At 40.5% G+C, this 15,186-nt stretch overlaps 1 protein-coding gene across 1 annotated transcript in view; it reads right to left on the minus strand.

Moving 5' to 3' along the window:
* LOC137331104 (mucin-4-like) overlaps positions 1–15,186 on the minus strand; it is a 68,844-nt gene that overhangs the window by 31,052 nt on the left and 22,606 nt on the right. The window contains exons 7-15 of the mRNA XM_067994708.1: positions 13,335–13,358; positions 12,558–12,717; positions 9,100–9,225; positions 8,029–8,214; positions 7,281–7,314; positions 5,586–5,801; positions 3,163–3,393; positions 2,027–2,077; positions 1,035–1,154 (exon numbers count right to left, since the gene is read on the minus strand). Of these exons, the coding sequence (XP_067850809.1) occupies positions 1,035–1,154; positions 2,027–2,077; positions 3,163–3,393; positions 5,586–5,801; positions 7,281–7,314; positions 8,029–8,214; positions 9,100–9,225; positions 12,558–12,717; positions 13,335–13,358 (1,148 nt within the window). The remainder of the gene's footprint in view (positions 1–1,034; positions 1,155–2,026; positions 2,078–3,162; positions 3,394–5,585; positions 5,802–7,280; positions 7,315–8,028; positions 8,215–9,099; positions 9,226–12,557; positions 12,718–13,334; positions 13,359–15,186) is intronic.

The following is a 15,186-nucleotide window of genomic DNA, read 5'->3' on the forward strand; positions in this document are numbered from 1 at the left end:
AAGTATTTGTCCAATTCCCTTTGAAAGTTACTATTGAATCTGCTTTCAGGCAGTGTATTCCAGATCATAACAACTCGCTGTAGGAGTACCTTCACCACATGGACTTGAACAGTTCAAGAAGGCCCACCACCACCTACTCAAGGACGATTAGGGATGGGCAATAATTGTTGGGAACGAATATAAAAAAGAATTCTCATTTGTACTACGGCATGCATCCCATCATCCCTATCCTCCACTGACTCCCCATGTCCCACAGAACTGACTTTTAAAATTCTTATCTACACCATCAAATCCTTCCATGGTTTCACTCTTCACTACCTCCACAATCGCCTCCAACCCTTTGTCACCGGGTGCATATTCCACTCCTCTGAAACTGGCCTACTTTTTATTTGCCATTCCCTCGACTCCACCATTGGTGGCTGCTCCTTCAGCCACTATACTGCTATCTTCTGGAACTCCCTCCATCAGCATTTCTACCTTGTCACCCCCTTCCCTGCCTTGAAATGACTCCTTAATATCCTGCTTTTGAAGATGATTTTGTCTCCTAACTCCTTTTTCTTTTTCCTCCTGTTTGGTGTCCTCTCTTTATTTACTGCTCTATAAAATGCTGTGACATTATGTTGTATTTAATGAGTGCTTATATCAATGTAAACTGGCATTGCCTTTCCCAAGTGTGATAAGAGAATCTCAATGAACAACACTTGTTATTTTCAGATTACAGGAAATGTTGCTATTTTCATTGAATGTGTCAATCGGCAATTAAAATGAGTGAAACAATCTTGATCTAGGATCTCCTCTGATTTCTTGATCAGTAGTTATCATGTGTCTTCTAATTAAGAAATGAGGCTTGGAAATGTTGATGTACAATATGAATGCTTAACACATTTATATCAAATTTCCAATCTTCAATTTTAATGATTTTAATCCATTTATTTGAAAGGTAATATCACACACAAAATTTCCAGGCTTAAATGAGTAAAATCTACATATTAGTAGTTTAAAAAAAACATTTTTAAAAAGTAAAAATTACACACCTATCCGTGGAGGAATGTATCCAAAGCAGAAGTCCAGAGGTCTCTTCCTTCGGTAAAGATCACAGTAATAATCATCACCAGAGTCTCTGCAGCAGTCATGATAAGGGTCAACTTCCATTTCTAAACAATGACAGAGAAAATAACTAACTTCATGAACGTAAACCAACAGGATGATCAACAAACATATTCCACACTAGCATTAGATAGGGGGGTTCCTGACATTTCCTGGCAAGTAACAATTCTAGTTTCAGTCCTGCTAAGAAAGGAGATGATGAAAATCTATAAAGGCCACCTTATCCTAAAACTAAACCACAAATATAAAAATAACATTAGTGTCCCAGCGTGGAGTGGCGCTTGCAGGGAGCATAAACTGGGAAATCGCAGACCTGCCGCCCTTGATTGCTGAAAATGGTTCAGCCTCTTTCCAGCATCAATTCCTAAAATACATACAGCATCTATATCTAAAATAAATTGATCTCATTCTCACAATGTCAGACAGAGAGACTGCAAAATGAAAATAAAAGTGTGAAATTTTGATTGGCTAATAATCTGCTCACAATAGTTAAGCTGTTTTTAAAACTTGATGAAAATAAAAAGAATATAGATCTTCTTCAAAACACAACTTCCAAAGGAGAGACTTTTTTCTATTATTCATTCACGCGATGTGGGCGTCACTAGCAAGGCAGGCATTTCTTGCCCAACCCTAGTTCAGTAGCTGCTACCGTGCATCCTGTGATTAGTACACACTGCAGTCACAGTACGCCGGTGGTGGAGGGAGTCAATTTTCAGGCTAGTGGATGAAGTGCTGATCAAGTAAAATATCCTGGATGGCACTGAACTTGAGTTTGTTGCAGCTGCACCCATCCAGGCAAGTGGACAGGATTACGTCACACTCCTGACTTGTACCTTGAATGTATGTTTTACTCGGGCTCCTTGGTGCCACACTTAGTCGAATACTGCCTCAATGTGAAGGGTAGTCACTCTCAACTCACCTTTGGAATCCAGGTCTTGTGTCATTGCCTGGAGCAAGACTGTAATGAGGTCTGTAAACAATTTTACAACACCAAGTTATAGTCCAGCAATTTTATTTTAAATTCACAAGCTTTCGGAGGCTTCCTCCTTCGTCAGGTGAACGATGTGAAAATGAAATCCTCGAGGATTTCATTTTCACATCGTTCACCTGACGAAGGAGGTAGCCTCCGAAAGCTTGTGAATTTAAAATAAAATTGCTGGACTATAACTTGGTGTTGTAAAATTGTTTACAATTGTCAACCCCAGTCCATCACCGGCATCTCCACGTAATGAGGTCTGGAGGCGAGTGGTTCTGACAGAACCCCAACTGAGCATCGCTGAGCAGGTTAATAGTGAGAAAGTGCCCCTTGATAGCACTTTGCTGACTCCTTCCATCATTTTGCTGATGATTGGGGGTAGGCCAATAGGGCGATAATTGGATTTGGGTTGAATTTGTCCTGTTTTTTTTGTGGGAGGATGTACCTGGGCAATTTTCCACATTGTCGGATAGACACCAGTGTTATAGCTGTACTAGAACACCCTAGCTTGAGGTGCAGCTAGTTCTGGAGCACAGGTCTTAAGCACTACAGCTGGGATGTTGTTGGGGCCTGTAACCTTTGCTGTGTCTAGTGCACTTAGCCGTTTCTTGATGTCACATGGAGTGAATCGATTTGACTGAAGACTGGCATCTGTGATGGTGGAGACTACAGGAGCAGGTTGAGAAGGATCATCCATTCAGCACTTTTGGCTGAAGATGGTTGCAAACGCTTCAGCTTTGTCCTTTGCACTCGTGTGCTGGGCTCTTCCATTGTTGAGGATGGAGGTGTTCATGGAGCCTCCTCCTCCTGTTAGCTTCTTAATTGTCTCCACCACCATTCAAGATTGGATGCAGCTGGGTTGCAGAGCTTTGACCTGATCCGTTGGTTGTGAGATTGCTTAACTCTGTCTATAAGATGCTGCTTTTGCTGTTTAGCATGCATGTAGAATTAATGCCCATTAAAATATGTACAAAGCATAAAACATGGATATTAAAATGACTGGAAAGTACAATACTTTTCTTTGGTTGTTTTAGTAGGATTTGAAAACATTACTTAAAGCAGCAGGTATTTTTTCTTACCTTTGTATTCAGTTCTCAGAGGTGGTAAAACATTGTACCAAAAGTTGTTCCATTGCTGTCTATAATAAAAGTATCCTCTCCACCACCAAGCCCACCAGTTGAAGTGAGTCCATGGTGTTGGGAGGAATTTTTCTTTTTCACCGTAGACTAAACCGCCATTCCATGAATAGTAACATCTCACTCCAGAACCATCACTGTTAGGGAATCTGCTTTGCATTGTGAGATATGACGCTGGAAAAAAAAAATGTCTTTTATATTTAAATTAATTTAAGCTTGCCTCTCGGTATCTCTGCTGCAATGAAAAAAACGATAAGGTGATCTATACTCAAATTCGCTACCATTAAATTCAGTGTAACTTGTGTTTGATTCAGAAAGTGCTTTGTTCGGGTTCCTGTTCTGACTTTTTCTGCTCTAGGTTCAGACATTTGGAGTGCTGTAGGCTTGATTGCTCAGAAGGTGGGGTGGGGGTTTGGTGTGGTCGGGGTTGGGTATCAGCAACCCCCCCACACTTTATTCTTTTCTCTTTCCTCGATTTGCATGACAGAAGTTGCACATAGTTCTGCTGCCTGACATCTTCTCTCAAACTGTCTAGTGAATTATGTTTGATGTCTGTCAAGTTGTTGTGCTTAGTTTTTTTGCCTCATGTTTTGCTGCTATATTATTCATGCTGATCATTATCCAATGACATATGCTGGAAATGCAAGAGTGTAGATATTGAGTATTGGCAAGTTTAGACTTGACTGTAATGGTGCTGCAGATAGTTTGCCAACACTCACTGCCCAAAATGACATCAAGGTCACTCCTTGTTTGACCTAGCAGGTAACTACAGTGATACAGTCCTCTTTTTGGACAGCTTTTCCCCTATCTCCTAAACAAACTGACATAGACATATAGATTCACCTTCCAGGGAAATAGGAACAAGTGTCTAAGAATTTAAGGTTTTCATGTGTTGTGACCCAGACAATCTTATCATCTCACAGAGGTTTGTTTCCTGATTCCTGATTGTCATCATACTACACAAAGCAGAAAATCCTCAAATGGCCATAGTACTACTAATGCACCTTGGCATAGGTAATGACTCTCAATAGGGCTTATGTAGTACCATCATCTATACTGGGGAACATGAGCAATGACTATCAAAAAAGTCACTGATTTGTGATTTTTAGTGAAAAATGGAAAGAATCATGTAAATCAAGCACTATAAATCAGTGGTCCTGCCCATCAGTGTTTGAACTTCTATATTACATATTCACAAAAGTGCAAGATATATGCAAACAAGGGAGGCCATTCAACCCTGCATAGCTCATCCATCCAGAATTTTAAAAATTACATTCCTACCATCATGTTATCTAACCGTCGATGGAATTGAGTCTAAAGTTTTTAGGGGTGAAATTTGTCTCGGGTGATGGTGTGAAATGGGTGATTGTGAATCAGCCGCCTGTTTTACACTTCACCTGATTTTCTCTTCCATTGATATCAAAAGAAAATAAAATCAGGCGGAGTGTAAAACAGACTGCTGATTCGTTATCACCTGTTCCGAGGTACCGATGAAGATCAATTTAACTCGCTTTGTCTCCACTGTCCTACCTGGACAGACGTTCCAAATGTTCAACACTCTTTGCATGAAGGTGTTTTTCCTGACATCTGTCTTAAAATTTCCTTTCACAGTTTTAACCTATGTCTCCTTGTTCTGGTATCCTGGTATATCTTGAAGTAGTGTTCTGGATCACCTTTGCTATTTGTTTCAACATTTTTTATAACCTACTCTTTCATTATTGCCTCATAACTTAATCCTTTGATGCTAGGGAATAGCTTTGTGGCTCTTCTCAGCGCAACTTCCATGGCTTGAATGTTATGAATACAATACTCAAGGTGTAGCCTCAGAATATGACTGTATTCCATAATAAACTGGTTTCACTTGGACCAAGAAGCATTGATAATTAATTTACTGTATAGATTCTGGTTGCTGTGAAACCCAACAATGAAGAATATGAGCCAGACCATCCACGGAATGCAGGAATAGAAGGATCAGCTGATAGGGTTAGATGAAGTAGGATGGGAAGAGGCTCGTGTGGAGCATAAACACCGGCATAGAATGGCCTGTTTCTGTGCTATAAATTTTGTGTAATTCTATGTAACGTAAGATCATCGACTTGAAAAATCTTGGCCGAATTTGGGCTACAAAAATTGCCTTTAAGACGATTTTAATTGAGGCAGAGATTAAAACTCACAATCCTATTTGAGAATCTACTGCAAAATGATATAGTTACCATGTTGCCTACAGTAATTTTTATTCCACTGATAATTATAGTCAACTAAGTGGAAGGCCTAGCAGCCTTCACTGGATTAAGAGAAATAATTTTGAATCTTCTCACTTATTAGTTCTGACTATATGATCACAAAATAAGGAAGTTAACTATTACCTTGAGGTTCTTTAACACTAAATCCATAATGATATATACTGTCTCCCCATGCAAAGGCATTATCAAATATAGCCTGCCAAAAGGAGCAGGGACAAATGGAAGTGTATCTCCAGTATGCCTCAGATTCCCTTAAATACCAGTCCATGCATTTTTGTCTTGGGTTTATTGTGGAATTGTCATTTCTTTCTAGTCGGTAAGCCCACCGTCCATTTTTACCTGTAAATATAATAAGGTTACAGAGATTAAAATATAGACGCTGCAATCGCCAAAAGGCACATTTAACCACTCAAGGGTTGTAGCTAAAGGCAAAGGCTGTAGTTATTATCCATGTTTTAAGAGACACTTTTATTTTTTAATGGCTCATGATGTAAGAAAAGATGTTCTCCATAATTATTTTTTGCTGTACCAACAAAATGCTGTAAGGATACTGACCAATGCACCTCTTAGATAACAACATTCTGCCAGTTTCTTGTTAAAAGGTAATATTTGGCAACTATGCAACTTGTCTGTTGATAATCTTTCCTCCCATTGAGGTAAATTCAAATATGAAATTAATATTGGCTTCTCCACTAGATTAATATTGGCTTCTCCATCATTAACCCTTTGGCGGACTCGTCCCCAATGGGTAAATGCGCAGCACATGTTGTGGGACTGAAGATGAAGGATCTCTCGGGTTTGATTCCTGATTTGTGCTAAATTAGCTCATTTCAGTCAGGGTGCCGATGTAATTGCTACAGCTGGCCTGAAGAGGGGGCAAATTAGTCAATGTTTCTGCTCGCTATCCAGTGACCATCTCTGGATATATGTATGGATACTGGGTGAAGAGAGTATTGGGGTTATCTGTAATGGCCATTACAGTCAAATAGCTTGCTAATGCTCATTGTCCAGCATCACACATGAAGAATGGCCGGTGGGAAAAGTATTGGGAAGCTGCTCGTGGTGTGGAACAGTATGATTTAGTCCTTTCAGGTAAAGAGGGGGTTGAGATTTTTTTTAAAATTGAGTCATCTTAATTTTCTGTTAACCATATTGAATCATGCTTATTTAATAAATGTTAAAACTGGAATTTAGAAACTTTTCTAAGACTTTTGAAGTATACTGAATACTTTAAAGACCTTTCAAAATTTTAATTTGCATTACTGTATGAAGATAATATCTGTTCAAGATAACTTTTGGAACAATGCTGTACTTAAAAAAGGATAACGTACCTGTTTTGAACCCAGGATACTTATCTGGTTGGTAGATTTTTTCAGATGATGCATAAAACCTGGTGTGAGGGTCATTAAAGGCTGGAAACCCGCCTGAATCAAGATATGATCGCATGGACCCGCTATAAATTTTTAAAAAATGAAATACATTAATTAGTAATACAACTATTGAAGTGAAATTCAGGAGTGGTGCCTGGATAAACAGGAGGAGGATGGGAAAGCAAAAATTGCATGAATCAAGCAAAGTAACATGATCTCATGGAAGCTCATGCAAGGTCAACATTTGTTTTGGGGTAGTAATAAATAGTAATATTTATAACTAGTCTACTGTTATCTATTGGATATCTGTTTTAAAATATAGTACAGACTGTAAGTTATAAATACCTATAATATCCCATGAGAGCATAATTTCTGTGGTAAGGCCTTATGTAATATTTCCAGTTCATTCCACCGTCTTTGAATTGAATTAAACAGAAGGAAAAGATACCATCAGTTGTGAGAACTGCTTGGTATGTATTGGTCTGAAAAAGAAAAATGTTGTCACATTTGTCATCTATTAATGTAAAATTAAGGGGGAAACGCACAATCAAAATTTCAAAGCAAGGTAAGGAAAACTCAAGAGAAACAGGTTTTCAGTCAAACCTATAAACATCAAAGAAAATAAACCTGATTTGCATAAGCAGTAGGCCCAACACCATTTTCAGGCGGGTGCCCTGGACGTCTACAGGGCACCCTAACCAATATAGCATTTCCAGTGCGGACTGAGACCGAAAAACAGGCTATGCGCAATCAGATTTCAAGGCAAATATGTTACCTATTTGTCTATGTAGAACTCATACCTAAAATAACTAGACAGCGTTTGGTTCTATTCTGAGCCAACTTCAAAGTTCTGAGAACTGATTTTTGTGCACAAAGAATTCTCCATATATTGCATCATCATGATATTAGTCAAAAACACTATGGAATAGTAACTTTTTTATTGTTGCATCTGATCGTGTATCCTCAATTAATCAAAAGATTAAAGTCACTATAACTCAATTCAGAATGAGGACCGTAGAAATTTAGTTTTTCCTTTACTATGGATGTGAGTTTGGCATTGAAAATACAATCTTTCGCAGCATAGTTCAGGATTAATCACATTCTGTAATCAGAAGTAGTCAGCAGCAAGGTGTATACATTTTATAATTGTAGAATGGCAGACAAGGTACAGTAAATGGAAATTAATAAATACATACATCCTGAGGGTCTGTGTTTTGATATCCAGTGTATGGGAGGACATTTTCCCAGGTGATCTTGAGTGCCCATTTGGGCGTGAAGCTTGAAATATTAAGTTCTGGCCCATAGTAATCATTCACTTGCTTCTTAAGGTCATTCTGAAAAGTCTGACTGTGAGCATCAGTTCTGACTTGGAAATCATACACCTGAGATGGTTTAAAAAAAAGTTATTTTTTAAATTTGCCTTTTTTAGTTTATCTTTCCTTTGCACAATTACAAAGACTGTATTGTGAAATTAGCTGTGTACTGGAATTGGTTATTAACAAATTGCACATTGTTCAATGATACATGTAGTTTAATAACCGTTGTCCTCAAAATGCTGTGGTTTAATAACTATGGTCCTCTATTTTTTCAACTGATTGAACAACTGTTACTATATCAGTCAGGGATCATATGGTTCTATATTTCTTATTAATTATTTATTAATTTATTTCCAGGCAGAGAAAACAATTTTTTTTAAACATGTATTTAATATGTACTGTCTTCACACAGGACTTCGTCCAGTTATACTTTACACAAGTGTGTACTGGTGGTGTTGGACATTTTTTGAATTATGTTCTGCACAGAAGCAGTTGAAGCTGATTATTGACAACGGCTCTGCAGGTTGAGAGGTAGGAATTGGACCTCATTGTGCCCGTTTCGGTGACCAAAGCCCGGTACCCCAAGGACGCCAGAAAAACGTCTGGCTCAAAATTTCATCGGGCGATTTTTCAGGCATCCGTGGCAGCCACCTAAAACAGGCGTTAGGCCCCTTACCTATGTAAATGAGGGGCCTAACACCTGTTTTAGGTGCCCTCAGAAATTGGGCAGCGATGAGATGAGGCAGGCATTGGGCTTGCCTTGCTCAGGATTCTTTAGTGACCACCAACTAAAGATAATGTTTTATTTAATAGAAATTTTTACAAAAACCTTCCTGTGGAGCCAGGAAGAGCAGGACTGCTCCCCTTACTCCGCGGTCGTCGTGATCAGCGCCCCCCCCCCCCCACCCCACCCAGTCCTGTTACCCGCTCCACCTCCACCACAGGACTTACCTTCAGGCCCCTGCCAACAAGGCAAGTGACCCGACAGGCAACAGTAGCTGCCGCAAAAAATGTTAATAAGGCCTGAGGCCTAATTTCGGGCCGGTTGGGGCACATGCTGCCTGCGTTGCGTCGAGTCTGGGTGGGAAAACGGGCACAGGCAAATTTTTACTCCTAAGTATCCTGGACTTAGTCCCATTGGGGAGCTTACTGTGGGGTGCTGCTCTTTTTTGCTGCTGCATTGAACTGGCCATCCTTTCTTTTGAGAATTTGAGAATTTTGCCCAGATTACATGGTGTTTCTCCAATTCCAAAGGAGGCTACACGTCACTGTTCAGATTGACCTACTTTTCACGTGCTTTTATTGTGCAAGAGATTGCACTTCACATCAAGAGGTGGACCTTCCGACCATGAGTGATGCACTAATGTACACATGGTGGGGAGTCTTCAATCTTTAAACCGTTGGCGTTTGAGTTTGTGTTCCTGGCTACCAAAATTAGTGCTTAATTTGGAGGTAGTGGAATGGGTTGACTCTAGACCCTAGAATTTGTTGACGAGCTGTTGAAAGTCCATGACCTGGCTTGCATGGAGGAGCTGGCTTTTTTGGTGCTGCTCTTCTTATGCCATGTTATTAATTCCCTATTGATTACTGTTCCTGGGAGTTCCCCATTATGTCAGCGTGGGACTGTCCTATCGAAGGGTAACTGCAGCACTGTGCAGAACATTAAATTTAGTACTTCTTAAATTATATTTCTCAAACTCATACATGACCGACCAACCACTTATTCTGTAACAAATATGAAATCTGATCCTCTATACCTGGTAGTAAATGGATCCCATCCCTCTTGTCAAGTCTGCATCATCCCAGAAAACAGCAATCATTGGTGGAGTCCCCCGATAAAAGTAGCGACTGAATCGCCAGAATGGATTTGAATATATATACTGCCGATAATCGTTGTGTCTTTGAAATATAATCAGTCCATTATCTGAAAACTATATAAAGATAGTTCATTATACTGAGTTTTATATTCTGTTGTTATAGTTACCAGAATAAAATGGCACACCTGTGTTAAAGACACAATGCACAGTCTTAACCCCGACCATCTGAACATGTCTTAGAGTACCTGGAGGACCCCCCCACCAGCGCTATTTAAAAGGTCCATGCAGGATTTACAGGTTAGTGGCTGGATTATTGCTTCTGGCTGCCGAGACATTTGTAACTGTTTTCTGGAGGTCTCCTAGACTTGAATACTAGGATGTGGGGACATAGCCTAACATTTAGAGCCAGGACGTGCAGGAGTGAAGTTGGGAAATGCTTCTACACGCAAAGGGTGGGAGACATTTGGAACGTTCTTCTGCAAACAGCAGTTGATTCTAGCTCACTTGTGAATGTTAAATCTGTGAACCAAGGGTATTAAGAGATATGGGGCTAAGGCGGGTATGTGGAGTGAGGTCACAGGTCCACCATGATCTCATTGAATAGCAGAACAGGCTCAAGGGGCTAAATGCCACTGCCACTTGCTGCCTCCTGATATGCGCCACCTTCCCCTGCAAGAAAGTGGGACGTGTGTCTGGGTGATGTGCCTGTCATGGTTGAATACCTGCCAGTGTGTGTGGCCTGTGAGTTGCGAGTGGGCGGCTTGCAACAGTGGTAATGTGTAAGGGTGAGCAGAAGCATCTGGTTGGAAGAGTTGAGTACTGATGGAAAGAGTTTGTTGGTATGTTGGTGATGGGGGGTGTAGTGCATGATGCAATTGGTAGGAGACACCACTTGACAGTTGACCTCACTTGACCACTCATGTCTTCTTCCTGCACTGCATCCGTGTTCTTGTTGTGTGCACCTGGCATTGATTTCGTCCCCCGCTGCCTTTTGGATATATGTCTGGCGGGCCTCTTGCCCCCCCTCCCCCATTGATACAGGATGTTCCTCCTTCTGTCCACCTCTTGCACCAAAGCCTCCAGAGCGTCAGCAGAGAACCTTGGTGCATGCACTCTCGCAGACCTGGTACCAACTCAGATCGGCAGATTGGTGAGGTCTGGTGTGCAGATTGGACGATGCGGGATTTAGTAGTGCGCAACCTTTATTCAATGTTTTAACATAACTCTGATGTGGAGATGCCGGTGATGGACTGGGGTTGACAATTGTAAACAATTTTACAACACCAAGTTATAGTCCAGCAATTTTATTTTAAATTCACAAGCTTTCGGAGGCTACCTCCTTCCTCAGGTGAACGATGTGGAAATTTCCACATCGTTCACCTGAGGAAGGAGGTAGCCTCCGAAAGCTTGTGAATTTAAAATAAAATTGCTGGACTATAACTTGGTGTTGTAAAATTGTTTACAATTAACATAACTCATCAGTGTGTAAACATCGGGATGGGACCTGCATCTGTGTTTTACGTGTGCGATGTCTGATCTCTGTTCAGACTCTGTGCAGACAGTAGACTGTTATTTTCAGCAAATAACAGGTGCCATCGACCTTTGAGATTTCCAGGTAACATCCTCCCTTTAAGAGATTGAGCTCCCTCTGGTGGTGGAAAGTGCAAATTGCATTGATTCCACGTGCAAGGCCCGGAATGGAACGAACGCTGATTGCAGGTGAGTCCTCGGGTGGGCCGAAACTTGCATCCTGCCTGCCCAGGGGTCATTGGGCGCGGGGTAATAGCACATCACGCTATCTGCGCCCAAAAACGGCCCCTATCCAATTTCTCCCCCCCCCCAGTACTTCTAATATCAATTATTATAATTTTTGTTTGATTATTCTCAGAGCTCTACTCATTTTGCTATAAAGTAAATACCACACTTGAGACAACAAATTTGTACTTCTGTTATGATTTATAGCTGCGTACTGTGTTTTTTGCATCATCCTGCTGAGGCATGGTTCCATAGGTACCAGTCAAAACCTCTCCAAAAGGACCATACTTCACTTTAGGCAATGGGCGTTCGTAAGTTATTCTGTCATGGGGGGCTATCAGAATCCTATCCTCATTCCTTGTGCACATATTTACACTTTCAGCATAAATCATTGGCAGTGCCCAGGAGCAGGAGTATTTGCTGATTTTTCCCTTCCTTTGTCTTGGGAACGGGAACCAATCACAACACTCTATTGCCACCCAGACTGGAATCAGCTAAGTCAGTACAGACAAGAGATCAAAACTGAGTCCTCCTGGTCTGTTTGACTCAATCCATATTAAGCATCGCACTTAACAACTGAGCTGTCAGGGGAGTATGATCCTCATATATTTTAAATATTAAAAAAATCATTAACTTGATATATTCCAAGGGAAAATAGCAATTACATAGTGGTAAGCTTTTTGACTGTTTAGTAACTAAACTTGACTTTCATTGCCATTGTAAAATAGATTCAGCAAGAAAGGTTTAAATAAGGTTTCTGGAAAGGCTTATGCTAGCATGCGCTAAAGAAGATTTTATAGTAAAACTCATTTTGAAAAAGGAAAATCTTAGACATACATATAATCTGTAGTAAAATGCATCATCAAAGGGAAAACCTTGTGGGATGTTAATGATCGGAGAGTTGAAGTCACGTTGTACTCCGAAGAGTTTTATATCTCCAAAATCTTGTCCATAGTTAAATAGCCGTTTCTCTATGGAAAAAATATAATTAGCATATCTGTGTCATAAATCTAAAACAGTTAATATTTTTTTTACAAAGATTACATTGAAGAGAAGACTGTATTTTCAGCTAACACCTGTGTAATTAATTACTGGGGGGAGAGAGAATAGAGGATGAATGCTTGATAACATATTAGTATATCAAAAAGTGTTCAAAGCTTACCACCAAAATAGACATTTTTGTTTATATAAATGCTATTTAAAGGCCTCTCCCTGGTAAAGTATTCTACAAACATATTACCACTTGTGTAAAAATATTCCACCTGGCCTCCCTTCTTCTTTTCTAATTTTTAAACTTCTATTTGAACCCTTTTCCATTGTTAAGGTTAGTGAATTGTCACGGGGGAATTTACCTAAAAATCAAAGGACAGTTTTGTGTAAAAGCAGGAGAATCATGGCATTTGGTTAAAAGGACAATGCTACTCATTGATTTCAATGGGATGCTACTCATTGATTTCAATGGGATGAAACTCAGGCGGATTCTATAACAGGCGGGCAGTCCCCACCGCCAGATTGGTGCCAATGCAGTGAAGACAAAACTTCCCCCCCAATGAGTACAACATTCCAAATTGCTCTCTGATTGGTCTGTGCTAACCAGGTGGTATTTCCACTTACCTGGTTTGTGGGGACGAATCAGATCTGAGAAACACATGCCACAACAAACACAGAAAGCACTCACTACATTTCCACAGCAAATGCTGATTTAAGTAAGTTGAAATGATTGTTTAGAAGTTGTATAGAATCATAGAAGGTTACAGCACGGAAGGAGGCCATTCGGCCCGTCGAGTCCGTGTCGGCTCTATGCATGAGCACTCCAGCCAGTCCCACTCCCTTGCCCTATCCCCGTAGCCCTGCAAATTTTTCGTTTCAAGTACTTATCCAGTTCCCTTTTGAAGGCCATGATTGAATCTGTCTCCACCACCCCCTCGGGCAGTGCATTCAAGATCCCAACCACTCGCTGTGTAAAAAATGTTTTTCCTCATATTATCTTTAGTTCTTTTGCCAATCACCTTAAATCTATGCCCTCTGGTTTTTGACCCTTCCACCAATGGGAACAGTTTCTCTCTAGCCACTCTGTCTAGATCCTTCATGATTTTGAACACCCTTATCAAATCTCCTCGACCTTCTCTGTTCCAAGGAGAACAATCCCTGCTTCTCCAGTCTATCCACATAATTTAAGTCCCTCATCCCTGGAATCATTCTAGTAAATCTCCTCTAAGGTCTTCACATCCTTCCTAAAGTGCAGTGTCCAGAACTGGATACAATACTTCAGTTGTGGCCGAACCAGTGTTTTATTAAGGTTCATCATGACTTCCTTACTTTTGTACTCTATGCCTCTATTTATAAAGCCCAGAAGCTAAAATTGTAACTAAATAAATCAAAATAACTATACGCATTTAACATTCAAGTTCTAAATGAAATTTTAACCAAGTTGGACCAGTTTGGCACTCAATTTATTAGCAGCTAGGCAGAAGTATCAGCTGCTGGGGTCTATTTAATTTCATTTTTAAGAACATAAGAACATAAGAAATAGGAGCAGGAGTAGGCCAATCGGCCCCTCGAGCCTGCTGCACCATTCAATAAGATCATGGCTGATCTGATCCGAACCTCAAAACTAAATTCATGTCCAATTTCCTGCCTGCTCCCCGTAACCCCTAATTCCCTTTACTTCTAGGAAATTGTCTATTTCTGTTTTAAATTTATTTAATGATGTAGCTTCCACAGCTTCCTGGGGCAGCAAATTCCACAGACCTACCACCCTCTGAGTGAAGAAGTTTCTCCTCATCTCAGTTTTGAAAGAGCAGCCCCTTATTCTAAGATTATGCCCCCTAGTTCTAGTTTCACCCATCCTTGGGAACATCCTTACCGCATCCACCCGATCAAGACCCTTCACAATCTTATATGTTTCAATAAGATCGCCTCTCATTCTTCTGAACTCCAATGAGTAGAGTCCCAATCTACTCAACCTCTCCTCATATGTCCACCCCTCATCCCCGGGATTAACTGAGTGAACCTTCTTTGTACTGCCTCAAGAGCAAGTATGTCTTTTCTTAAGTATGGACACCAAAACTGTATGCAGTATTCCAGGTGCGGTCTCACCAATACCTTATATAACTGCAGCAATACCTCCCTGTTTTTATATTCTATCCCCCTAGCAATAAAAGCCAACATTCCGTTGGCCTTCTTGATCACCTGCTGCACCTGCATACTAACCTTTTGATTTTCTTGCACTAGGACCCCCAGATCCCTTTGTACTGCAGTACTTTCCAGTTTCTCGCCATTAAGATAATAACTTGCTCTCTGATTTTTCCTGCCAAAGTGCATAACCTCACATTTTCCAATATTGTATTGCATCTGCCAAATCTCCGCCCACTCACCCAGCCTGTCTATATCCCCTTGTAGGTTTTTTATGTCCTCCTCACTCTCTACTTTCCCTCCCATCTTTGTATCATCTGCAAACTTTGAT

Source organism: Heptranchias perlo, chromosome 13, assembly GCF_035084215.1.
Source record: "Heptranchias perlo isolate sHepPer1 chromosome 13, sHepPer1.hap1, whole genome shotgun sequence".
Classification (NCBI taxonomy): domain Eukaryota; kingdom Metazoa; phylum Chordata; class Chondrichthyes; order Hexanchiformes; family Hexanchidae; genus Heptranchias; species Heptranchias perlo.